Raw genomic sequence first — 25,907 nt, forward strand, 5'->3', positions numbered from 1 at the left:
AAGACCGTGAAAGTGGGAGTGGGAGGAAGGGAGCAGAATTTCAGCTGCCTGTGACAGGCACCCTCATTCTCCCCTCATCCAGAAGTGGCAATCCCCCTCCCCCTGCCGCCTTCCTCCCCTTCCTTCCCCTCCTTCTTCCTCCTCTCACTCCTTCTCCTCCTTGCCCTCCTCTCTCCTCCTCTTCCTTGTCCCCCTCCTCCTTCCCCTCCCCCTTTCCCTTCCTCTCTCCCTCCCACTTTCCCTCCTCCCCCCATTCAAGGCCCATCCATCCTGCCAGGCTACAGGCCTTCTGGGAAGCCTCTGATTCACGCTTTTTGCCTCCTTCTTTATTGGATCACCCACTTCAAGGTTATACATGTGACAGTGTTCTGCTCAAACTTAGAAACAAAGTAACCAATCAGCTCTAACCATATCAACCCCCAAATTCCTCCCATTTCCAAATTCCTTTCTAGCCACCCAATTGCCCTCTTGCCTTTAACAACACAATTCTGGGAAAATCACTGGCCTCCCTCCCTGTTTCCCATTCATTTCTCAACACACGACGCTCCTGCTTTGGCTCTCATAACATAACAGCTAAAACTGCTTTGGCTAAAGTCATCAATAACTATTTTGTTCACTTAAAGTTTATTAGTGTTTTTTTTTTTAAAGAAAACCAGACATTTGAATTTAAAAAGTAACAGTCCTCCCAGCATCTCAAATAATAAAGTGTCTAAAGTAGAATTAAATTTCCCAATAACTTGGATAAGGACTCTCCTCTGAGTGTCCACACTTAACTTTATGTTTACCACCCATAGTTTTGGCTTTGTCCATCCAAATCAAAAACAGATACAGGGAGTTCTGTCGTGGCGCAGTGGTTAACAAATTCGACTAGGAACCATGAGGTTGCGGGTTCGATCCCTGCCCTTGCTCAGTGGGTTAAGGATCCGGCGTTGCCGTGGGCTGTGGTGTAGGTCGCAGATGTGGCTCGGATCCTGCGTTGCTGTGGCTCTGGCGTAGGCCGGCGGCTACAGCTCCAGCTCCGATTCGACCCCTAGCCTGGGAACCTCCCATATGCCTTGGGAGTGGCCCAAGAAATGGCAAAAAGAAAAAAAAAAAACAAAAAACAAAAAAACAAACAAAAAAAAACCAGATACAGACACAACTATATAGGATCTCTCTCTCTTTCTCTTCTTTCCTTTCTTCTTCCCTTCATTCCTTTTCTTTTAAACAAAAATTCCATCACGTCAAACATTCCTTTCTCTTGCTCTTCAGTTAACAATGTATCACGACTGCACATCCAGACCAATAGCTGTACATCTATTGAATTCTTTTTAACAGTTGTAGAGCATCCCATGATAAGAACACACTGTGGTTGATTCAGCTATTCCCTATTGGAGTAAATTCAGGTTCTTTTGACTAGGTTGAGCCATATAAAACTGCCATTTTTTTTTTTTTTAGGCTTGGTTCTTTTGTTATAGTTTTCTATTACATGCAATGTTATAATAATTTCTTTCTTTTTAGGGCTGCACCTGTGGCATATGGAAGTTCCTGTACTAGGGGTCGAGTCAGAGCTGTGGCTGCTGGCTAGATCCGAGCTGCATCTGTGACCTCCACCACCGCTCGTGGCAATGCTGGATCCTTAAACCACTGAGCAAGTCCAGGGATCAAACCCTCATCCTCATGATACTAGTTGAGTTCTTAACCCGATGAGACACCATGGGAACTCCTATAATAAATATCTATGTACACATATCTTTAACTTTTCTTTCTGCAGATAAATTCCAAGAAGTGGGATTCTAAGAGTTCCCATTGTGGCTCAGCAATAACAAACTTGACTAGTATCCACAAGGTTGTGGGTTCCATCCCTGGCCTCACTCAGTGGGTTAAGGATCTGGCATTGCCGTGAGCTGAGGTGTAGGTCACAGACATGACTCGCATCTGGCATTGCTGTGGCTGTGGCATAGGTTGGCAGCTGTAGCTCAGATTAGACCCCTAGCCTGGGAACTTCCATACTTCAAAGATGCAGCCATTAAAAAAAAAAAGCAGGATTCTAATTTTAAAAGTGTATGTATTATTTTCTTTTTTCGTTTTTGGCTTCACCTGCAGCATGGAGAAGTTTCTGGACTACTGGGTTGAACCTGAGCCACAGCTGTGATCTGAGTAGCAGTGACAAAGCAGTGACAATGCGGGATCTTCAACCCACCGAGCCACAAAAAAACTCTGGTGTGTATATTTTGGCATTCCCTGATGGCTTGGCAGATTAAGGATCTAGCGGTATCACTGCTGTGGTGCAGGTTGCTGCTGTGGCTTGGGTTTGATTCCTGGCCCAGGAACTTCCACATACTGCTGGTGTAGCAAAAAAAAAAAAAAAAAAAAAAAAAAAAAGAGTGTGTATGTATATTTACTCCCAGATGGCTTTCCAAAATCATTGGCATAATGTATGTTCCCATCAGTGGCCTTTGGGGAAGTCATATGTCACAATGACTTCCTTTAGTGCTTCTCTTAGGAGACTTTATAGTACACTGTACAGTTAGTCCTCAGTATCCACAGAGGCTGGTTCTATAATCTTCCCCGTACCAAAATCTGGGGATGCTCTAGTCCATTATATGAAATGGCATAGCACTGCCAGCCCTCTGTATCCAAGGGTTCTGCATCCAAGATCTGGGCTTCATTGAATCTGTGGAAGCAGAACTACGGATACAAGAGGCCATTTGAATTTGTCATGATGGACACATTCTTTCCTGGCACTTTGAACCAGTTTCCACCTGCTTCTTTTTTCCCTCTCTCCCTAGTCTCTCTTCCTCTGTTTATCCCTAGATCCTTGTATACCACATGGCTCTGCCATGGCTCACTTTTCTAGTTGCACTAAATGCTCTATTCTCTCCAGAGCCAAGTGTATGGTTTCAATGACCATCTCTACCCTCAGCCTGCCAAGGAGATGACCCCAAGGTGACTTCTCCTGAACTGCAAAAGTGTTTCCCTTGGAGTTCCTGTCGTGGCTCAGTGGTTAACGAATCTGATTAGGAACCATGAGGTAGTGGTTAACGAATATGACTAGGAACCATGAGGTTGCGGGTTCGATCCCTGGCCTTGCTCAGTGGGTTAAGGATCTGGCGTTGCCATGAGCTGTGGTGTAGGTCGCAGATGAGGCTCGGATCCCGTGTTGCTGTGGCTCTGGCGTAGGCTGGTGGCTACAGCTCCAATTTGACCCCTAGCCTGGGAACCTCCATATGCCGCGGGAGCAGCCCAAGAAATGGCAAAAAGACCAAAAAAAAAAAAAAAAAAAAAGTGTTTCCTTTGTGACGGTGCCAGATGCTCATCATCCAGAACATTGTGGTGATAACTATTCAATCACTATGCAATATTCTACAGTATGTCTCTTGGAGTGTGTGGTGTGCAAGCTGCACAATTATCACTGATAGCTGTGTTCTCCATGCCTTTCTTGAGTCTGAACTTCTGTATCAAATGGGTCTCCTGAATACCTGCAGCTTGGTGCTTTACAGACACTGCCAATATGGAAGCTCCATCATTGAACTTATCATCATCCCCTTTGAAATGCTCCTTATACATTTCTTTTCTTAGTACAGGAGAATCCCATTGACTGGGATGCGTAAGTTAGAAACCTGGAAGTCATCCTGGACTGCTTCTCTCTCTCTCTCTCAATTCACATCTGATAGGTTACCAAGTCCAGCCATTTTGATCTCACATTCTTGAAATCCACCATCTCTTTGCAATCTTCCAGTGCTGCCTGTCTCTGACCTTCTCTTTCACAGACTAAAATTCACTTCCTCCCTGGTCTTCCTACTTTTTGCCTCGCCTCCCTGCTATTATCCACACTGCTGCCAGAGCAAGTATTTAACATGCACATCAGTTCTCACCATGAGAAAAATCCTTCAATGTCCACATTGTCAAGAGGTGAAAATCTAAACTTCTTAGCATGACTTTGAAAGCTCTTTATTATCCAGTACCTATTTAATAGTCTTGCCTCACTTCCTGATATTCTCTGAAAGCACTCTTTGCTTCAGATATATGGATAGACTTTCAAATCCCCATCATGCCAAGCTCTCTCTCTAATAATTCAGTGCTTTTGCACCTGCTCTCCTGCTGCCTGGAATGACAAGGTCAGTCATGTTGGCCTGACAAACACTGACTTAAATTTCAAGACTCAGCTGTAGGGTTATTTCCCTTCTTTAAATTGTGTAGGCAGACTTAAGTGCTTCTGTACTTGAGTTCCTTGTTAATTGGGTACAAACTTGCACTACAGCAATTTTAATGTTTGAATTTTTTTTTCTTTTTTTTTTTTTTTATTAATTAGAGTTTCCAAACTGGGTTGTAAGCTTCTCAAAGGTAGGGAACATGATTTGTCTTATCTTTGCATACCCAGTATTTAACACCGGGACTGGCCCTGAATATATGTATATTTGTCTTTTTAGGGCCACACCCTTGGCATATGAAGTTCCCAGGCTAGGGGTCAGATAGGAGCTGTAGCTGCTGGCCTACGCCACAGCCACAGCAACATGGGATCCAAGCTGCATTTGCAACCTACACCACAGCTCTTGGCAACTCCGGATCTTTAACCCACTGAGTGAGGCCAGGGATTGAACCCTCATCCTCATGGATATTAGTCGGGTTTGTTACTGCTGAGGCACAATGGCAACTCCTACTTTCTTAATAAACTGAACGTTTTTAATAGGCAATTGAATACAAATTATTAAGTAATAAGACTAGCATCCTGGCTGAGCTTCAGCTTAAACTATAGATTTTCACTTAAGTGCCTTTATTTTTTTCATTTTTTAAAAATTGCTAATTTATAGTCAGTGTTGTATTAGTTTCAAGTGCACAGCAAAGTGATTCAGTTACACACACACACACACACACACACACACACAAACACTCACATATATTCTTTTTCAGCTTCTTTTCCGTTAGAGGTTACTACAAGATACTGTGTATAGTTCCCTGTGCTGTATAGTAGGTCCCACTATTTTAGTAATGTTTATATGTTAATCCCAAACTCCTAAATACCTTTAAAGAAATTTCAAAAAAAAATACATTAAAGAAAATTTAAGAACAGGAAAGTGAAACAACTCTCACATAATTTCACCAGCCTAATACCTATTTCAGTGCATTTACTTTTGGTCTTTTCTCAAATATGCGAATACACACACACACACACTATGTGTTTATGTTTATATATATATATTTATATTTTATATGGCTGTAATTAAAGTGTACATGCACTTTTATATGTTTTTAAGGCTCACAAACTGCAGGTATTTTCCAACATTTTTGCATAGTCCTCCAAATTATCATTTTCAAGCATTGCATTGTATCTCATTTCCCTACTTAGGTTGACAGCCTAAAAGAGCCTTAGCTTATACCCAGCTTTCTGCTATAAATAGTAACAGATCCAGGTTTTGAGGGACTTGAAATTTATACAATTTTGAGTGATGTTTTCAGAAAAATAATTCAAAATTGTCTAACTTTTGCAAATAGGACCATATGAACACATTGTTAGAGTCCCTCTCCAGGCTTTGGAAAGGGCCTTTAAAAGTGGGGGGAGGGGTTCTGGAGTTCCTGCTGTGACTCAGCCGTAAGGAACCAGGCTAGTATCTCTGAGAACGTGGGTTACGTTTTGGCCTCACACAGTGGGTTAAAGGATCTGGCGTTGCTGTGAGCTACAGTGTAGGTTACAGACAAGGCTCGTATCCCATGTTGCTGTGGCTGCGGTATAAGCCAGTAGCTATGGCTCTGATTGGACCCCTAACCTGGGAACTTCTGTATGCCGCAGGAGCAGCCCTAAAAAGACCAAAAAAGAAAAAAAAAGTGTGGGGATGTCCTGAAGTTTCCTGGTGGCTCCGTGGGTTAAGGATCTGGTGTTGTCATTGCAATGGCTCAGGTCACTACTGTGGCATGGGTTGGATCCCTGGCTCGGGGCTTCCACAGCCGTGGTTGAGGCCAAACAAACAACAAAAAGTAAGAAAGAAAGTAAGAAAATGAGGTGTTCTGGAGGTTAATTTTTCCTTTCTGGCCACACCTGTGGCATACAGAAGCTCCCAGGCTAGGGATCCAACCTGTGCCCACAGCAGTGACCTGAGCTGCTGTACCACAATGGAACTCCCTGCAGGTTAATTTTCATTGGCTTTGTAGTTATCTACTTCTACTTAGAAATTATCCTGGAATAAACATCTTGAATATGTACTTTTCCTCCTTGTATTCCATAATTTCTGAAGGATTCCAAGTTACTATGATACCATTCGCTTTGCAGGAGTTGAGAAAGGAAATGATCATTTATTCAGCACCTATTATATACTGAGAAATATTTTTTCTTTAAAATTCTTTAAAATTCTTTAAAATTTAATTCCTACTATAAGCCTTATCGAGGTATTATTCCCATTTTTACAAATGAGAAAAACGAGGTGCAGTATACCTAAATTTCATGCCCAAAGTTACACATCTAGTAACTGGTAGGATTTGAATCCTAACCATCTCTTTCCAAAGCTCATGCCTTCCCAACTACATCATGGTGTCGCCACAGACTCATAGCTTCGAGGTGACATTCTCTAGGCAATTGCTGAAAACCTGGTTCTCGATTATCTGTTTTGAGGAGGACAGAATACAAAACTTGCCAAGTCCTGACATGGTTCTTGGAGGAAGGTAATTTAAATTAGTGGCGGCTAGACGTTCTCAGGTGAATTTAGGAGAAAATGATTTGGCTCTTTTTTGCCCTTCTATCTGCTCACAGACACCCCTGGCTTTGGATCAGTGCGCATTTCTCCGACAGAGCAGGGTCTGCAGTAGGAAGACCTGGCTTGGGTTTGGACGGGCTAGTCGCCACCTGACTGGCCTTGGGAAAGTCATTGAACCCCTCAGATTCTCATTTTCCTCCTCTGTGCAATAAGGATACTAAGTAACACAACCTGCCTTACCCCAGGGTAGTTGAGTGTCAAATCATGTGTGCGCAGCACTTGGTGAACCGCGTCACTGAGACGTTAGTACCAACGTAGGGGCATCCCCGCCTCTGCACCATCTGCCCCCAGGTGAGGGCGTGTGACGGCTGGGCAGGATGCACCTGATAGTTCCTTTATGGTTAACTCCTGATGGTGTGCCCTCCTGGACTGAAGCTGCCACGTGACTCCAGGGACGTCTGAGCACCTATCCCTGAACGCCCAGTGCCCGGAGAGCAGCCAGCAGAGGCTGAGCAAAATCACTCTGAGATGCTGAGGAATCTTTTCCTTCTCCAGCTGAGAACTGATCATCAAAACATGCCAAACAACCATCATTAAACGCAATTTGTAAAATCCAGAATTCAGTCCTGACCCATTGTCCCTTTACTCTCTCTTAGGTATCTTGGAATTTTATCTGCCAGTTTAGAAATCTTTAGTCCTTGTCGGACTTAATTGTGGGGGCAGTCTGCAGTTCTGGGAAGCCAGGAGGAAAAAATAAATCTCCGTTTTGTGTTGGCGTTTGAGCACCCTTCACCATATCCACGTTGAACGCTGGTGGATACAGCATTAGTTTTTATTTTCTTTAAAAAGAGATATGCTTAAAAAAAAAAGAGATGCGTAAACCAATTCCCAATCCTGGAGACTGAGCTCATCACCCCGTATCGATATCCCAGAGCGTGGACTTGCAGCTCCGCGGCTCCAGCCAATCTGTCCCCGCCGCCCTCAACGCCCTCGCCGCCCTGGCCCAGGTGGCGGCCGGCGTGGCCCGAGAACCCCACCTGGCTCAGCCCGCGGCTGCCGCACAAAGAGCAGAGCAGGCGGCGGCCCGGCCGAGCCGCAGAAAGTAGTCCCGACCACGCCGGCACCGATGTTGTTCGACGTCGCTTCACGCCCTCCGCGGGGAGGGCCGAAGGGGCCGGCCCGGGAAAGAATCCCATCGGAATGCGCCGCCGGGCGGCCTTTCCCCTCCTGCCCGCTTTTGCTCGCCCCTCGCATTTCCCGGGGTCTGCCAGCCGAGGCCGTGCGCGCGGCCCTCTCTCCTTTTCTAAACCGCCCGGGAGGCGGTGCCGAGGGAGGGGGCTCGCCCGCGCGCAGGGAGACCTCGGCGGCGACCCGTGGCGGCGGCGGGAGCCGGTATCCCTGCGCCGCGGCGTGAGAGGAAGAGGCTGAATGAGGAACTGCGCGGGGGAAGCGGGGCGCCGGGGGAGGAGGCGGCGGGATGGAAGCAGACGCTGGCGTCGCGCGAGCCCCGGGCGGAGCGGCGCGGTAGAGAGGGCGGCGGCGGCGCGCGCGGAGCCTTGACGTGCCCCTTTCTTTCTTCTCTCTCTCCGGAAAGCTGGGAAGCATGAGCGTGCAGACCTGCCGCTGCCGCGGCCGCCCCGGCTCCTCGCCTCCCCCTCTTCGGGCCGCCCCTCGCCGGTGAGAGAAGCGAATGCGAGAAGGGAAGATGGGGGCCGTCCTGAGGAGCCTCCTGGCCTGCAGTTTCTGCGTGCTCCTGAGAGGTGGGAAGCACGGGGACGGGGAAAGTTGGTGGGGTTTTGGGGGGAGGGGGCCTCATTCTGTGTGTCTGGGGGGAGGGGAGGGAGGGAGGCGAAGAAGGGGAAGAGGAGCGGGGAGAGGCCTGGTCTTGGGGAAGGAGGGAGAGAGGGGCCCGGGAGAAGGGGCTGCGCGCTCCGCCCGGCCACGATGCAGCCCCCGCCTCGCCTGCCCGACCTGGTCGGAACGGATGATTCTAAGTTTACCATTAGCAGCCTGTGCGGGTAACCCCCTGGACCCCCCATTCTTTCCGTGCGACTGAGGGTCGGTGTGTCTGTTTCTGCGTGGAGTCACTGGGGACTAGGGGCTTTGTATGGATTTTGGCCCTTGGAATGTTTGAGCCTGAGGTGCTTCAACGTCGGGCTTCTCCTGCCCCCACCTTTTCCGTGTCTGTCTTGTGAACTTTTAGAGCCCTCTTACTATTTTTCCAGGCCTTGTTACAACTAATAATTGGCTTCCTTTGGGGATATAATGATCGTGGGTGAGAGCACAGTTGGAAAGCGACTCCGAGGTTATAGGTCGAGCGTTTCAGCCTTGGGAGTCGTCTGGGCTTCAGCCCGTGATAAAATAGAAACGTTGCCCTTGTAACCCCTGGTATTCAGAACTTGCCCCTATTTTCGGAGCTTGCAAGTGTACAGTTGGCACCAAGCAGGAAAGTCATCCTTGGTGGAGAGGAGCCTGTCCCGGGACCTAAGCTACCATCTGCTGCGCTCCCCGGGAGAATTTGCTCGAGAATTGAGTAAATTCTGTGGTTCCTTGGCTTGTTTGTTTGTTTTTAATTGGCCCGCAAAGCTGTCACATAGGCTGTGACTTTTATTTTGTGATTTTAGTTCGCTGAGGTTTTTGACTGGCCCGCAAGATTTCAGCAGCTATTCTCAAACTTAGCCAGTGTTGAGGCAGTGATGACTCTGATGCTGTGGGGCATTTACCAGCCGAGCAATTTAAGTGCCAATTGATGCAATGATTTGTATGTAGCTTTGGTTTCGTTAAGATTTTCGCTTGTGTTCACTGTCAGTTCTTTTCAGATATGGGACCTCTTGAGTGTAAGGAGATTTTTAGCTATTAATTTAACAGGCTAAACGTTTGTTAAGTGTTCAAACTTAACGGAAGTTTCCAGAGCACGATAGTAACTAACCGTGTTGTGCTATAAATGAGCCAGATAAGCTATTTGTGTGCATATTTATTTATTTTGGATAAGCGTGATTGACAATTTTGAGAGGAGAAATTTTTTTCCTTTATTCGTGTCTCAGGATTATAATGTCTGCATGTTGTATCTACTTATACTTAATAATTGGGACTCAACTGTAAGCACATTCCAAACTATTTCCACGTTTAAACTCCAGAAAGATAGTGCTTATTTCATTTTCTTGGCTGAGAATTTAATGCAGTTTTAAGTACTTAAGAGGTTTAATAAGTATATGTTTATTACAGTTTACTCCTTGTTGAAAGGGGATTATATTTGACATAAGAATATGTGTATATTTAAAGGTTAATAAATAGAATCAGCTGGTGGGTTAAAGTCTTGGGGAAATTGAAATCCATTACCTGGCATGCTTCTGGTTGCTCAGTTGTATTTCTTGGAATAGAAGGATTTGATGTAAATGTTTAACACCAAGTTTGAGCCCAGAGTTGGTTTTGGTCATTATTGGAGTTAAGAGAAATAATGAGTTATATTTTGAAATGTGATACTATATATGAAGACCTAAAAGAGTTAATAGTTTAAATTGTCTCATTTCCACTAGGAAACAAAGTTTTGAAAAGTGAAGCTCTCATTTTAAATGTAGCATATTAATGGTATAAGGTGGTCTTTGAATTTAACCTACTTAACTATGTATTTCAACTAAAACTGTTTTTCACTGTGGAAGATTTTTATTCATAACTTATATTCTTTTCATTCCTTGCTAATGTCATCTTCTGTTAAAACAGTGATATTAGTTAACCTTGGACTCCAGGGAGAAATGTAATTAACTAGTTTAATTAAGCTCATTTGTCTTCACAGAAGAGTTGGAGCTCTAACATTGGGAAGGTGGGATGATGAGAGAGTTGGGGAGAACTTTTTTCTGTAGCTCTGTTACACCAATAGCTGAGAGCTAGGGCATAATACTATCATCATCTGGGCTGCATCCCTTTCCCTACCATCAGAGGAAAAGGTGTGAAGGATAGATTTGGGAATTTCAATCCTAAAATGTTGGATTTAAAGCCTGTGTTGGTGTTCCTCTCGTGGCGCAGTGGTTAACGATTCCGACTAGGAATCATGAGGTTGCGGGTTCTATTCCTGGCCTTGCTCAGTGGGTTAAGGATCCCGTGTTGCTGTAAGCTGTGGTGTAGGTTGCAGACGCGGCTTGGATCCTGTGCTGCTGTGGTTGTGGTGTAGGCTGGCAGCTACAGCTCTGATTAGACCCCTAGCCTGGGAACCTCCATATGCGGTGGGAAGCGGCCCCGGGGCGGGGGGGGGGGGGGGAGCCTGTGCTTCCCTGCGTAATAACTTTGTGTTTGAAGTCAGTTTCTATGGGCTCCAGTTTCTTTACATGTAAATTGTGGGCGATAATAGCGAGCTGTTTTTTGGGGGGCGGGGTATATTAAGTGAGGAACTGAATATAAGTGATTTGCAGATATTATTTTTTTGTTACAATTTTTGACCCTGGACATACCCTCACATGCTGGGGATATGAGATTTATTTTATATGAGTTTCACCAGTTCTTAGAGATCTTGATCATTCTGGTCTAACCACTTCATTTGCAAGTGGGGAAACTCAGATACAGAGAGATTATACCGTGATCAAGATCCTACAGCTAATTAATGTTAAGAGCAGGGATTTGTTATTCTTTTCACAATTAGGTATGAAATACCTACTATATATCAGGCTTTGATGGTGTATAGTGATGAGCAAAATAGACCTGGGTCCTGCTCTAATAGACCTCACAATATAGGTTGCTATCCTTACCTTTCTTTTACTTCCAAATACTGATTAGAAAAGATTATAGCTCTGATTTCCTAGAAGAAATATTTTCTATAAGAATTTAAGTTTTGGGGACTTCTGTTAGTGGTAATGAACCTGGCAAGTATCCATGAGGACACCAATTTGATCCCCGGCCTCGCTTTGTGCATTAAGGATCCACCTTTTACCATGAGCTGCGGTGTAGGTTGAAGATGCTGTGGTGTAGCCAGCAGCTGCAATTCTGATTTGACCTCTAGCCTGGAAACTGCCATATGCTGCACCTGTGGCCATAAAAGGACCCCCCCAAAAAAAAAAATTTAAGTTTGAGGATACCATAAGTGTCTGTAATCTATAAATATTGCATGTCAGCTTTTTTTTCTTTTTCTTTTTCTTTCTCTTTGGCCACATTCATGCATGCAGAAGTGCCCCTGCCAGGGATTGAAACCAAGCTTCTCTGGTGGCAGTGCTAGATCCTTGTCCCACTAAGCCACCAGGGAACTCCTATCCCAGTTTATTTTGAGAAGGCTTTGTTGTTTTATAAGAATTTTTTGCTACGTTTTGTTGTTGTTGTTATTTGGTTTGGTAGGGTGGTGGTAAGTACTGTCAGAATAAACAAGCCACTAGTGTTCCTCATCTTAAATTGTTATAGGAATGGTCCTTGGAAGATTGTTTAATATCAGGTGTAATGAAGTCTTGGGGAGATAGAATGAGTTTTGACATGGGAGTCAGGAGAATTTGATTCTAAGTTTACCATTAGCTGGCTGTGTGACCTTGGAAAAGTCGCTTAATCTCTGTATACCTTCTTTAGTAGGATAGTGAATCCTTTTGGAGGTTCATGCTTCATATTAACACATGAAAGGCTTTGAGAAGTCCTGAGGTAGAGACTCTTTTTACCTCTTATCCATTGTTTCCCAAACTTGACAATGAGTTTTTTCATAAATCCTTTTAACATTCTGCTGAATCTTTGTTCCAGACAAAACACTTAGAACCTGGGCTAGATAACCCTTTAAGCATTAGGTCGAGTCATGTGAATTGATATTTGATGACCATTTTTGTAGTTGAATCTGATATTTTAATCCTCACTTACTTCTCGGCTTTAGATTTGCTGGTCTGGCTAGGAAATAATCTGACTGGTTATAAAACTTCAGGGTTTCAGCTCATTGTTATTATCAGGCCTAACAGTGATTTCCCATGGTTCAATTTTACAGAGAATTTTTTTTCAAGTGGAGGTTTTTCTATTTGCTGAACTGAAATACTTTTCCATATAGTTATATATGCTTTGACTCTTAGAAAGGATTGTCTTTTCTTTAATGTGAAAGAAGAAGGAAGATCCTGTGGGGAGTTCCTACTGTAGTGCTGGGGGTTAAGGGTCCTGCATTGTCGCTGCTGAGGCATGGGTTTGATCCTTGGCCCAGCACAGTGAATTAAGGATCAGGCATTGCTGTAGCTGTTGACATAGGTTGCAGCTGAAGCTCAGATTGATCACTGGCCTGGAAATTTCAGTGTATCATGGATGCTGGGGCCTGGGGGAAGGGAGGAGAACCTGTGAAGGGGTATATATAATGAAAAATATTTTATGTGAACTTATAATTTGAACATTGGAAAAACAAATAACACAGGTTGTAGTTGGGTTTAGGCTATGGTAACTACTCTGAGAAAATTCATTTTCATCATGGAAATTTTATCGCAAGTTTGTATTTAGCGAAGATTATAAAGAGGGGCAGTGTAGCAGAAAGGTATGGGCTTTGTTGACCAACCAAGTTCAGATCTCTCTAACACTTTATGTAGCCTTGAACGAGATACTTAGCTTTAGTTTCTTCTCTTTTTAGATGGGGATAATACCTTCCAAGATTCCTGTGAGAACTGATGATACAATGTTTGCAAAGGGATAGCACAGTCAGTACTAGACTTTGAGTAAATGGTCACTGTTAAGATGGCTAAATGAAATGAAATACTAATATTTAGGAAGGACCAGTAAAACATTTGAGTTCTGGGGACTGTTGGGCAGTCATTGGTTTTAGGCCAGTGAGTTTTTAACTTGACTCTTAAATGAAACAAACTCCATGAAATACTTTTGCTTGTGATATTTTCTGTTTTGTTTTATATAAACAGAGAGGCTACTATCTGCTAAGTTTACCTTCTGAAGGCTTGCAACTTGAACACTGCTTTAGGTGATTATTGTAAATTAACTAGAGAGTAAATAGTCCAGTTGACTGTGATATTTATTTATTTAAAAGTTGCCCATCCTTATGGGCAAAATAATGTTATCAAAATATTGTCTAATTGAGATATTTTATTGTCGTAGGTTTATTTATAATAATTAAAATCATTCAGTTGATGAACGTTTCCCTGTAGGATAGGTAAATGTTATACTGAGTTCCTGCATTGTATATTTCACATTTTATATGAGTCTTTATGTATCTTCTGTAAAACCATCCTGTCTTGATGAATAAAGCACTGCTCCACCAAGTGAATAACTTTGAAATTTAGTCAGATACATGGAGCAGGCAACCCAAAGGATAGGATATTTGCCTTTTAGATTATTCTTTTAAAATATAACTTATCATAAATATAATGAAAATAGTGTTATTTGATAACATCAGTACATGCTTTTGTTTCTCAAGCTGTTTGTGTTAGTTGTGGCAGTGACTATCCTCACCACAGGTTTAAGTCATTCAAATGTGAGACAGGAAAATACTGAAATGTGTCTGGGCTCGATGTGAAAATTATTAGTACCTCAGTGCTGTGATCCCATTAAAATAACTGTAGTGTAACTTGCTAGTTTTTGTTTCTTTAATACCTTACTTGGAAAGGCCAGGAGATTGGTATGTGAAGTGAAATCATATTTTTAGGCCCTCCCCCCAAAATTAAGTGGATTTTTAAGTTATTAATTGACACTAGAAAGATGAATGACTGACCTAAGCCCAGATGGCTGGTACTCTGGACAGTTATTTTACATGCAGTGCTTTTTGTATGCACCTGATTTTACCTGGGCTTTATGGTTTTGAAAATGATACCAGTTGCTTGGGTAGGGGGAAATAAATATCTTTGTAATTTTGGAGTTTGCACATAGGTAGTTTGTCTTACTACTATTAAAAAAAGAAAATCCAGGAGTTCCTGTCGTGGCTCAGCGGCTAGTGAACTTGCCTAGCATCCACGAGGGCGAGGGTTTGATCCCTGCCCTTGCTTAGTGGGTTAAGGATCTGGCATTTCTGTGAGATGTGTCTCGGGATTCCGTGTTGCTGTGGCTCTGGTTTAGGCTGGTGGCTACAACTCTGATTGGACCCCTGGCCTGGGAACCTCCATGTGCCGTGGGTGCGGCCCTAGAAAGACAAAAAAAAAAAGACCAAAAAAAAAAAAAAATCCAGATTTGGGTAAGGCAAGACTTTATTCAAAAGGGTTATTGTAATAGGGAGAATGCTCTGACTGCAGGATCTAATAAAGCACAAATTGACTTTTTTTTTTTTTTTTACAGAGAGGAGTAAGCAGGGCTAGCAGAAACTTCTTAAGATTGCAGGCAGGAGTTCCCGTGCAGTGGTTAACGAATCCGACTAGGAACCATGAGGTTGCGGGTTCGATCCCTGCCCTTGCTCATTGGGTCAAGGTTCCGGCGTTGCCATGAGCTGTGGTGTAGGTCGCAGACGTAGCCCGGATCCTGCATTGCTGTGGCTCTGACGTAGGCTGGCAGCTACAGCTCTGATTGGACCCCTAGCCTGGGAACCTCCACATGCCGCAGGAGCGGCCCAAGAAATGGCAAAAAGACAAAAAAAAAAAAAAAAAAAAAAAAAAAGAGCGTAGGCAGTTTGCGTAGGGTGAGCAGATTGCAGGATCAGGATAGTTTAACAGGAATTTTTTATTTATTGCAGTCAGTTGGTAGCTTGGAATGATGAGCTATCAAGTGAGGAAGTTCTGCATCTGCCTGCTTAAATTTAGGGTAAGCCAAACTATAGGGGCTTGTAGGAGAGGAGGAAAGCCTGACTAAAGTTTGGTCAAGCCAGGTCAGTGGATAAGCAAGGGCCGTTGTGAGCACTTGGTCAGTCCCCCTGTTGTTTAAAACAAAATTTGTTACTCTTAGGGATATGTTTTAATCAGCTCAGTTGCTGTAACAAAAATATTTGACTGGATAGCTTGTAAACAACAGAAATTTATTTCTCACAGTCTGGAGGCTGGCACCCCAACAGTAGGGTGTCAACATGGTCAGATTCTGATGAAGACCCTCTTCCAGATTGCAGACTGCCCACCTCTTTGTGTCCTCTCAGGAGAGAGAGGAAGCAGCTCTCTCTGGGCTGTTAGAAGGGTACTAATCCCATTCATGAAGACTCCACCCTTATGACCTCATCTAATTTTTTAAAAAAATTTTTTTGTTATAGTTGCTTTACAGTGTTCTGTCAGTTTTTGCTGCACAGCAAAGTGACCCAGGCGTACATCCACATACGTTCTTTTTTTCCCACATTGTCCTCCATCATGTTCCATCACAAGTGATCAGATATATAGTTCCCTGTGCCTTACTGCAGAATCTCATTACTTATCCACTCCAAATGCAATAGTTTGCATCTACTAACCCCAAACTCCCAGTCCCTCCCACTCCCTCTTGGCCACCACAAGTCTCTTCTCCATTCCCATGAGTTTGTTTCTTTTCTGTAGATAGGTTCATTTGTGCTGTATGTTAGATTCCAGATATAAGTGATATCATATGGTATTTGCCTTTCTCCTCTGACTTATTTCACTTAGTATGAGAGTCTTTAGTTCCATCCATGTTGCTGCAAATGGCATTATTTTGTTCTTTTTTATGGCTGAGTAGTATTCCATTGTGTATATGTACCCTATCTTAATCCATTCATCTGTGGTTGGACATTTAGGTTGTTTCCATATCTTGGCTATTGTGAATAGTGCTGCAGTGAACATACAGGTGAAAGCTTTGTCTGGATGTGTGCCCAGGAATGGGATTGCTGGGTCATATGGTAGTTCTATGTTTAGTTTTCTGAAGTACCTCCATACTGTTTTCCACAGTGGTTGTATCGGTTTACATTCCCACCAACAGTGTAGGAGGGTTCCCTTTTTTCCACACCCTCTCCAGCATTCGTTATTTGTAGACCTACTAATGATGGCCATTCTGACCGACGTGAGGTGGTACCTCAACGTAGTTTTGATTTGCATTTCTCTGATAATTAGTAGTGTTGAGCATATTTTCATGTTCCTGTTGGCCATCTGTATGTCTTCTTTGGAGAAATGTCTATTCAGGTCTTTTGCCCATTTTTCCGTGGGGTTGTTGGGTTTTTTTTGCTGTTGAATTGTATAAATTGTTTGTATATTTTAGAGATTAAGTCCTTGTCAGTTGCATGCATGAAACTGTTTTCTCCCATTCTGTAGGTTGTCTTTTTGTTTTTTATGGTTTCCTTTGCCATGCAAAAGCTTGTCAGTTTGATTAGGTTTATTTAGTTTGATTGGTTTATTTTTGCTTTTATTTCAGTTGCCTTGGGAGACTGACTTAAAACATTTGTAAGGTTGATGTCAGAGAATATTTTGCCTATGTTCTCTTCTAGGAGTTTGATGGAGTCTTGCCTTACGTTTAGGTCTTTAAGCCATTTTGAGTTTATTTTTGTGCATGGTATGAGGGTGTGTTCCAGTTTTATTGATTCACATGCAGCTGTCCAGTTTTCCCGGTGCCACTTGTTGAAGAGATTTTTTTCCCATTTTACATTCTTGCCTCCTTTGTCAAAGATTAATTGATCATAGGTATCTGGGTTTATTTCTGTGTTCTCTGTTCTGTTCCATTGGTCTGTATGTCTGTTTTGGTACCAGTACCACACTGTCTTGATGACTGTAGCTTTGTAATATTGCCTGAAGTCTGGGAGAGTTATGCCACCTGCTTGGTCTCCCCCCCCCCCCAGGATTGCTTTGGCAATTCTGGGTTTTTTTATGGTTCCATATAAATTTTTGGACTGTTTGTTGTAGTTCTGTGAAAAATGTCATGGGTAATTTGATAGGGATTGTGTTGAATCTGTAGATTGCTTTGGGTGGTATGGACATTTTGATGATACTAATTTTTCCAATCCAGGAGCATGGGATATCTTTCCATTTCTTTGAATCCTCTTGAATTTCCTTGATTAATGTTTTATAGTTCTCAGCATATAAGTCTTTCACCTCCTTGGTCAGGTTTATTCCTAGGTCATTAGATTGACCTCATCTAATCTTGATTACCTCCAAAAGGCCCCACTTCCTAATACTGTCACATGAGTGTAGGGTTTCAGCATATGAATTTGGGGGGACACAAACATTCAGTCCACGACAGGATAGACTGAAGTCATTGCGAAGTTGGTCTTATTAGATTTGGCCTGATTATGTAGGTGTAGGCATTTTAAGTTTGCTTTAATGGAAGTTTTTATAAGGAATCTTGGATTTAACTTTTAAAAGCCTCTTGAGGCCAGGAGGCCAAGTCAAGTACTCACCATCAGGTTATACTTTCAATACTTAGAGATTTGGGTAAGTTCCTAAGGTCCCCAAAATATCCTAGGGTTCCTGTGCCTTCCTGGAATTGACCTCGCTTACTTTACCTGTAAGTCTGGGAACTCTGTAAGCCAGATACCGGTCTAGTTTTCCCAAGGGGACTGTGAGTGTTGCTTCATAAAATTAGCCACAGCTCCTTAAAAGTGTTTGGTCATATTAGATTAAATGAGCATGACTTTGAAATTCATAGTCCAGTCAAAGCCTTGATTGTGTAATAATGCTTCCAATCAGGAGGATAGACTCTTATTGAACATATACAAATAACTATATTGCCATGAAAATAAAAATACTTGTTTAATAAGAGTTTTGTTTTTGAATTACAGAGGAGTCAGGGAGAAAAAGATAAATGTTTAATTTCCATCTACAAAAGCATAATCTGCTTAAATTGTCAATGAATTATAGATAGCTTAAGAGAAAAGAAATGAATTCCTTGTATCTAGAAAATAGGACATTAAAGCATCAGCAATATTTTAAACAAAACCCATAATCACCCTTCATCAGTTTATTCAATCCAGGGTAATTAATTCTTGTTTTGCTAGATCTTGGATTAGCAGTCTCATGAGTCCATCTGTTTCTCCACTAACTTTTTTGGGAATCCTGATTCAGTTCACTGATATAGTTTCAAAGTTATTTAAAAGATGCCATCAGAAGCCTGTGCCCAGGACTACCTGGTATAGTTCTCTTTCAGCAGAATCCTTTTTTGTTGAAGACAAACACTTGGCCTGAAGCTGATACGCAGGCACTTTCAGGGAAGCATCGGAGTGAAACAAAAAACCATCTGTAGATAAGAGCCTTTAAAATGATGGTGCTGTCTTATTTTGGATACTTTTAAAAGTGAAAGATTTCATGATAGTTTGTTTACAACTAAGTTTGGTTGTTTTTATGGCATGCAAATCAAAATAGTCCATAAAGATTTTTTTAGGCTGAATATCTATAAACATAATGATTAAGTTTATTTTAAAAAAGGAGATAGTATATTTAACTTATAAGTATAAATGAATATAATCTTTGTAGAGAAAAACTTAAATACAGGTAATAATCCTGAGATATAATGTGTTATCAAGCTTATAGTTAGAGCAGATCAAGAATATATCAAGATTATCAAGTATAATTTTTTATTAAGTCTGGAATAAATCATAAACATCTGTATAATAAAATTCCATAAGGAAGTGATGTGAATCCCTGATGAAGAACTACTCACTGGCCGACCTAGAATATACTGAATTCAAATTAAAGAAAATTATGACAAGGTAACATTAAATCATAAAAGAATAAAAAGAATAATTATAATTGATGACACAATACTATTGTCTAATATCAGACAAAGCACCACCAGGAATCTTAAGTAGAAAGATGTTGTGGACACTCAGACTATTGATACGTTTCTAGGAACCTCATATAGTTTTTGAAATAATCATATTAACATTATACCCATACAGTTTAATCTAGGGAGGGTAAACGTGTCTTATTTGACAGTGCTTCCTCTGCAAATCAGAACATTGATTAAATCAATTATTTTTAACACCTCTCTTTTTATAAGGTAAAGGAATTAATTCTTTGTGAACTTCTTACGGGGCCCTTTGGGAAACTTTAAAGATAGTTGTAGGAGCAAAAGATATCATTTAGTATTTCATTTTGAAAAGACAAAATGTCAGAAATTGTTAGGAAGTTTGAACATTTTATTAAATAGGATCATGGGTCAGTGAGGAAAAATACCTAGCAGTTTATTTTAACCAGTGTCAAAAGTTTTTTTAAAAAAGTGAACATAGGAAAGAACATGATGGTAAAGAATATTAGCTCTGTTAAAAATGAGAAGATTGTTTTTTGAAAATAATAAGACATGATAAAATCAACACCAAGCACAGGATATCTTGAAAGGTCACTGACATTTTGGCTTCCAGGGTGAATGATTACTCTGAAAGCAAAAAAAAACCTTCTGTAAAACCTCTTTATTAAGAGCAGACAATAACCTGAGAAAATTTTGTCATTTCAGTAGAAAAGCAAGTTTTAGTTTTGTTTAAGTATGTTTGATACTGGAGCACTTTTTGAAAATCTTAGAAATAAACCTGTCAAATCTTAGCTGGCTTTGACATGACAAATAAAATTATTTTTTTTCATGAACTTGTTTTAACTTTTTTTACCTATTCAGGCTTTGTTCTACATCTTCTCTTTCTCATTCTGAAACAGTCATTTTGCTTTAGGACTTTCTTTTTCCTTCAAAACATATCCTGCATACCTTGCAGAGTTGTTCTTTTCTGTCATTATTTCTCCTCGTAGAATCTCATTTATGTACAAGTTTATAACTTATAATTACAGTAACTACTATTTTACAGAGAAAACCATGAGGTGAATAATTGTGAACTGTCTGTCATACACCAGCATTTTGTAGTAGGCTGGCACAGCTTATGAATATACATCTTAAAACTTTCTATGCGCTTCCAGATTATGCAGTTTCTTAATGTAGCAAAAATCAATATGTTCATTAATAGACTCAAATATATATAGCTTCTTAGTACCATAAAAATAAGAGGGGGAAAAAGTATATAAACTTGAAATGCTTATGCTTTGGTGTTCTGTCTTAGAAATGACCTAGGTATTTAATGAATATCCATGAACTTAGCATAAATCTAAGGTTCTAAGTTATTAAAAGAGTTTGGAAACTCTTCAAGTTGGCTTATTATAAGACATAATTACTTTTGAAGTAAAGATTGTCAGAATAATGATACAACTTGGCTAAATTCAAATGAACATATAATGCTCATTTATTCTATCAGTAAACCTGTAAAGTGTCGGAAGAACATATTCAAGTAGAATAAAACTGTTTTTTTGGGGGGGGGGGTTGCTGAAGCTGCGGCATATGAAAGTTCCCAGGCTAGAGTTCAATTTGGAGCTGTAGCCACAGCCACAGCAATGCGGGATCAAAGCCACGTCTGTGACCTACACCACAGCTCACGGCAATGCTGGATTCTTAACCTGCTGAGTGAGGCCAGGGATTAAACCTGCATCTTCATAGACTAGTTGGGTTCATTACTCCTGAGCCACAATGGAAACTACAGACTGTATTCTTGTTATACTTAATGCCCATGACTCAGAAGACATAGCTGTTTTTATTAAACTGGTAATATTATTATTGTTTTTTTCTTTTGCTTTTCTGGGCTGTACCCACAGCACATGGAAATTCCCAGGCTAGGGGTCAAATCGGAGCTGCAGCTCTGCTGGGCTATGTCACAGCCATAGCAGCAATGTTTCTGAGCTGTGTCTATGACCTACACTGTAGCTCACGGCAACGCTGGATCCTTGACCTACTGAGCAAGGCCAGGGATTGAACCCACATCCTTATGGATACTAGTCGGATTTGTTTCCGCTGCATCACAGTAGTTCAGTATTAAACCAGCAATATTGAACTAGTATCATATACCAGAGATTTGCCTAAATGTATGTTAACTTGGATTCTTCAAACATGTGGATTAGTTTCTATAAAAAAAAATCAAACAAACTTGTGAAAGTATAAGAAGTTTAATTTCCTTAACTTCTGCATATCTTAGGAATACTTTATATGAGCACTTAGCAGAACAGAACTTAGAAAGTAATTAGACTAGAACTCCTTTAGGGGATTTTATAATCTAAAATTATACTGGGCAATACCATCTGAAGGTAGGAAAATATTTTATATACGTATATGACAGACAAACACATGTACATATAAAAATATACAAATAGAGAGCTTATTGCTTCAGTTTGAAACTTTTAACTCACTGGCTAGAATAAAAGAGCTAGCTCTCATCCTTGCTTTACCTTTAATTGTGTTTCTGGCAGAGGGGGCAGTTAGAAGTTACCTGCCCAGTCTACGAAGAAGGCTGAAGTCTTCCCACCATTGTTTGTGGAGGAGACCGTTAAGATTTCTTTGCCCTGACATGTAATCTTAGGGAGGCTGTGGACTAAATTTTTAGTGAGGGACCAAAGAGAGAGCAGAGGGTGTCTGGATGTCTCTAAAGCTCATCAGAGTGGATAAAAGATATAGTCTGTTGCTAGGCTGTATTTTTAACTTTAACTTCAGGTCTGTGAGCCCTGCCGGAGTTCCTAGTAGGGAAAAGTGAGCCTTAAAGCTCTAGTGACTACAAGGGGTTGAGGGGTTGGAGTGAGAAGGGGAAGGTCTGACAGGGCTGGATAGAAGGGTGGAGAAGATTGGGATATTGGAGGAGGATGGATGAATAATTCAAGGGAGCTGAAGGGAAGGTTGAGGGTGGTAAAACAGAAGGAAGAGAGAGGGTCAGGGGAGAGGAATGGTTTTAGGAAAATCCTGATTCCCCTGCAGGGCTTTGAAGTTCTGCTTTGTCTTTAGTAAGATTTCGGCATTTTTGAATGTACTAGACTGAATTCATGCTGTAATGGTGATGCATGTGCTCAGTCTGAAAAGAAGGAGGGAACTCAGTAGAGTGAGAATTACCTGTGTGATTAGGTAATTAAACCAGACATGAGTTTAAAAGAGCTGGGAAAGAGTATTCCCTTATGAGGAGTCAAGGAAATTCCCTTGTGTAGTCTCCACTGTAGGAGTCAGGAAGACAGAAGAGGCCTCATGGAAGAGCTGAAAATATTCCTGCTGTATTGGGAGTTCCTGTCGTGGTGCCGTGGAAATTAATCCAACTAGGAACCATGAGGTTGTGGGTTCAATCCCCCACTTGTTCAGTGGGTTAAGGATCCGGCGTTGCTGTGAGCTGTGGTATAGGTCGAAGATGCGGCTTGGATCTGGTGTTGCTGTGGCTCTTGTGTAGGCCGGCGGCAACAGCTCCGTTTAGACCCCTAGCCTGGGAACCTCCATATGCCTCGGTGCAGCCCGAAAAAGACAAAAAGAAAGAAAGAAACTATTCCCACTATAGAGTTGAGTGTGATTGTCTAATGTAGGAGTCAAAGAAAAAAGTTCTTTGCTGAAACCTACCAAAGTAGGAGTTCCCATTGTAGCTCAATGGAAACAAATCTGACTAGCATTCATGAGGATGCAGGTTCAATCCCTGGCCTTGCTCAGTGGGTTAAGGATCTGGTGTTGCCATGAGCTGTGGTGTAGGTTGCAGATGCTGCTCTGATTTGGCGCTACTGTGGCTGTGGCATAGGCCAGCAGCTAATAGCTCTGATTCGGCCCTAAAAAGACACCCCCCCCCCAAATCCAAAGTAACTTATTACCATGTTTCAGCAGATAATGTCTGCAGCACTGGCTTAGGAATGGAACTCAAGGAAAGATCTCTGAATCTCTGAGCAGAAGAGGAATTTAAATGACTCCCAAAATGTCATTATTGATTGAGATGGGGATGCCTGGATCCATAGATGAGGTTCAGTCCCCATCCAAGTCATGACCCTATACAGATGTCAAATAAAAATAAATTCCTACTTGGCAGGGAGAAACTTTATTTGAAAAGACTTTAGCAATAGGGAGAAGGCTTTGACCACAAGGTATGCAGGTATCAGAATCAAACACAAAAAGGCTACATACACTGCAGCTCACGGCAATGCCGGATCCTTAACCCACTGAGCGAGGCCAGGGATTGAACGTGAATCCTCATGGGTGCTAGTCAGACTCATTTCTACTGAGCCATGATGGGAACTCTTTTTTTTTTTTTTTCCACCAAGATTGTTTTTTGAGATGATCTGGGATTAATGATTCAAAGTATGGAATTTGTCTTCAGGAAAGCAGAAAAAGTGTAGAAAGGCTACTAGAAAAAGATTGGTAAGAAGTTAATAAAGGAAAATAAGGATGTCTAAGTACCCGTGAAGATTCATTAAAGAGAAATGATGGAAGGTATTTGGATATCTGAATATTAGGAAGTCAGAAGGTCAGCTCTTTAGAATGGAAGATGTTGAGTGCATGGCACATATGCAGCAACTAGTGGCAAGTGTGTGTGTATCCTATGTATATTTTTAGTAGATAAAACTATTACATACCAAATTATACCTTTCAGATATCCCATTTAATATATTGCTTGAATAGATATTGGTGACAGTATTGTAGAAAGTATTCAAGCATCAGAAGGGTGGTTGAATAGGATGAACTCTGGGATTTCCTTTTAAAAGTGTGTAGGTTGAAGTTCCTGTTGTGGCACAGCGGAAGTGAATCTGCTTCATATTCATCAGTATGTGGGTTTGATCCCTGGCCTCCATCAGTGGGGTTGGAGATTCAGCATTGCTATGAGCTGTGGTGTAGGTTGCAGATGTGGCTTGGATCTAATGTGGCTGTGGCATAGGCCAGCAGCTGCAACTCCGATTCGAACCCGAGCCTGGGAACTTCTATATGCCATGGGTGCGGCCCCGAAAAGCAAAAAAAAAAGGGTGTAGGTTTATGTATAAACCTTTAGAAATCCTCGATTACAACCAGTACTAACTTAAATTAATTTGTTCCTTTTTTTTTGGTACTCTTAAGGCTTGTGAGTCCTTAAGTGATCAGAAGGTTCTTTGAATTTTGTAGACCAAATATTCAGTAAAAATGTTAACATTTGACTTGAAAGTCAAAAAAAACATTTAGTTGCCACCTAATGCCATGTGCAGGTTTGCTACAGTTTCCCTGTTAAAGTGCCATAAAGGTGCCCAACAAATACCAGATGATCACTCTTGGATTTTAAGTTGTAAATGCTCTGCAGCTATTTCACATCACTATGCACATTTTGCTTTGTACCCTTAACTAATATTGACCTTTTTTTTTTGACTTTTATAATTGGCACGTTGTATGGGGCTCAGTATAAGATAATAAGATAATGCAGTGAACACTATGATAAGTGTGATGTATGAAGGCCTGAAACAAGTTAAAAGTGAATCTGTGAGGAAAATTTACTAATTTGCCAATAGCTGCAGTAGGTGCACAGAATAAGTAGACAGGGCTCTTAGTCACTTATAAAAAGAAGCTATCTGCCCATTTGTTTTTGACTAAGAATGTTGGATTTTATCTTAGAAGGGAAGTTTATGTTGTACTTCAGATGAAAATAGTGGACTTTATAACTCCATTTTGCATACATAATCCATAAGCTGGCTTAAACGTCACTTTTTCGTTACACTTTTTTGAGCACCTTAATTTTTTTTGGTCTCGCTAGCAGCATGTGCAAGTTCCTGGGCCCTGGATTGAACCCGTGCCACAGCAGCAGCCCAAGCCATTGCTGTGACACCACTAGATCTTTAACTTTCCAAGCCACAAGGGGACTCCTTTAATTTCTTGGAATTAATTTCTTACAGAGGGAATGGTCACTTTTCAGTGGTACTTGGTCTTGGCTGTGGATGACAGTTTTAGACCTTTAGTAATTGTGAGAGAAGATCATGTAGATTATTGCATTGTAACTCTGACCTTATTTTTGCTGCTTCATTTGTGTTCTTTAGCCTCTAGATCTGTGCTATCCATATGACCACTTGTCTACTTAAATTTAAATGAATGAATGAATTAAAATTTTAGTTTCTTAGTCATACTAGCAGTGTTTTAAGTGCTCCGTAGCCACATATAGCCATATATGTGGTACTGTATTGCACGTTGGAGAGATTATTTCTATAGTCACAGAAATGTCTGTTGGATGGTGGTACTCTAGATCTTTAATTACTACTGATGCCAGGACAGTAAATGTCAGAAGCTTAGAATAAATAAATGCTTAAAAAACTCCAAAACCCATACTACTTCATTCCTAACAGCTTCAGTTTTCTCAAAGTGTAGTATTATTCCTTTAGGATAGGCTTTATATTTAGTTTTTTTTTTTTTTTTTTTTTTTTTTTTTTTTTGTCTTTTTGCTATTTCTTGGGCCACTCCCGCAGCATATGGAGGTTCCCAGGCTAGGGATCGAATCGGAGCTGTAGCCACCAGCCTATGCCAGAGCCACAGCAACGCAGGATCCGAGCCGCGTCTGCAACCTACACTACAGCTCACGGCAACGCCGGATCGTTAACCCACTGAGCAAGGGCAGGGACCGAACCCGCAACCTCATGGTTCCTAGTCAGATTCATTAACCACTGCGCCACGACGGGAACTCCTATATTT

The 25,907-nt window shown here is 41.5% G+C and overlaps 1 protein-coding gene across 1 annotated transcript in view; it reads left to right on the forward strand.

Annotated features, from left to right (window-relative positions):
* The first annotated feature begins 8,082 nt into the window (after window positions 1-8,082).
* LRP6 (LDL receptor related protein 6) overlaps window positions 8,083-25,907 on the forward strand; it is a 170,011-nt gene continuing 152,186 nt past the window's right edge. The window contains exon 1 of the mRNA XM_021092344.2: window positions 8,083-8,428. Within this exon, the coding sequence (XP_020948003.2) occupies window positions 8,359-8,428 (70 nt within the window). The 5' untranslated portion in view covers window positions 8,083-8,358. The remainder of the gene's footprint in view (window positions 8,429-25,907) is intronic.

This window comes from Sus scrofa, chromosome 5, assembly GCF_054392235.1.
Source record: "Sus scrofa isolate SSC_HxYL_T2T_F1_AM1 chromosome 5, Sscrofa_HxYL_maternal_Yorkshire_Landrace_v2.0, whole genome shotgun sequence".
Classification (NCBI taxonomy): Eukaryota; Metazoa; Chordata; class Mammalia; order Artiodactyla; family Suidae; genus Sus; species Sus scrofa.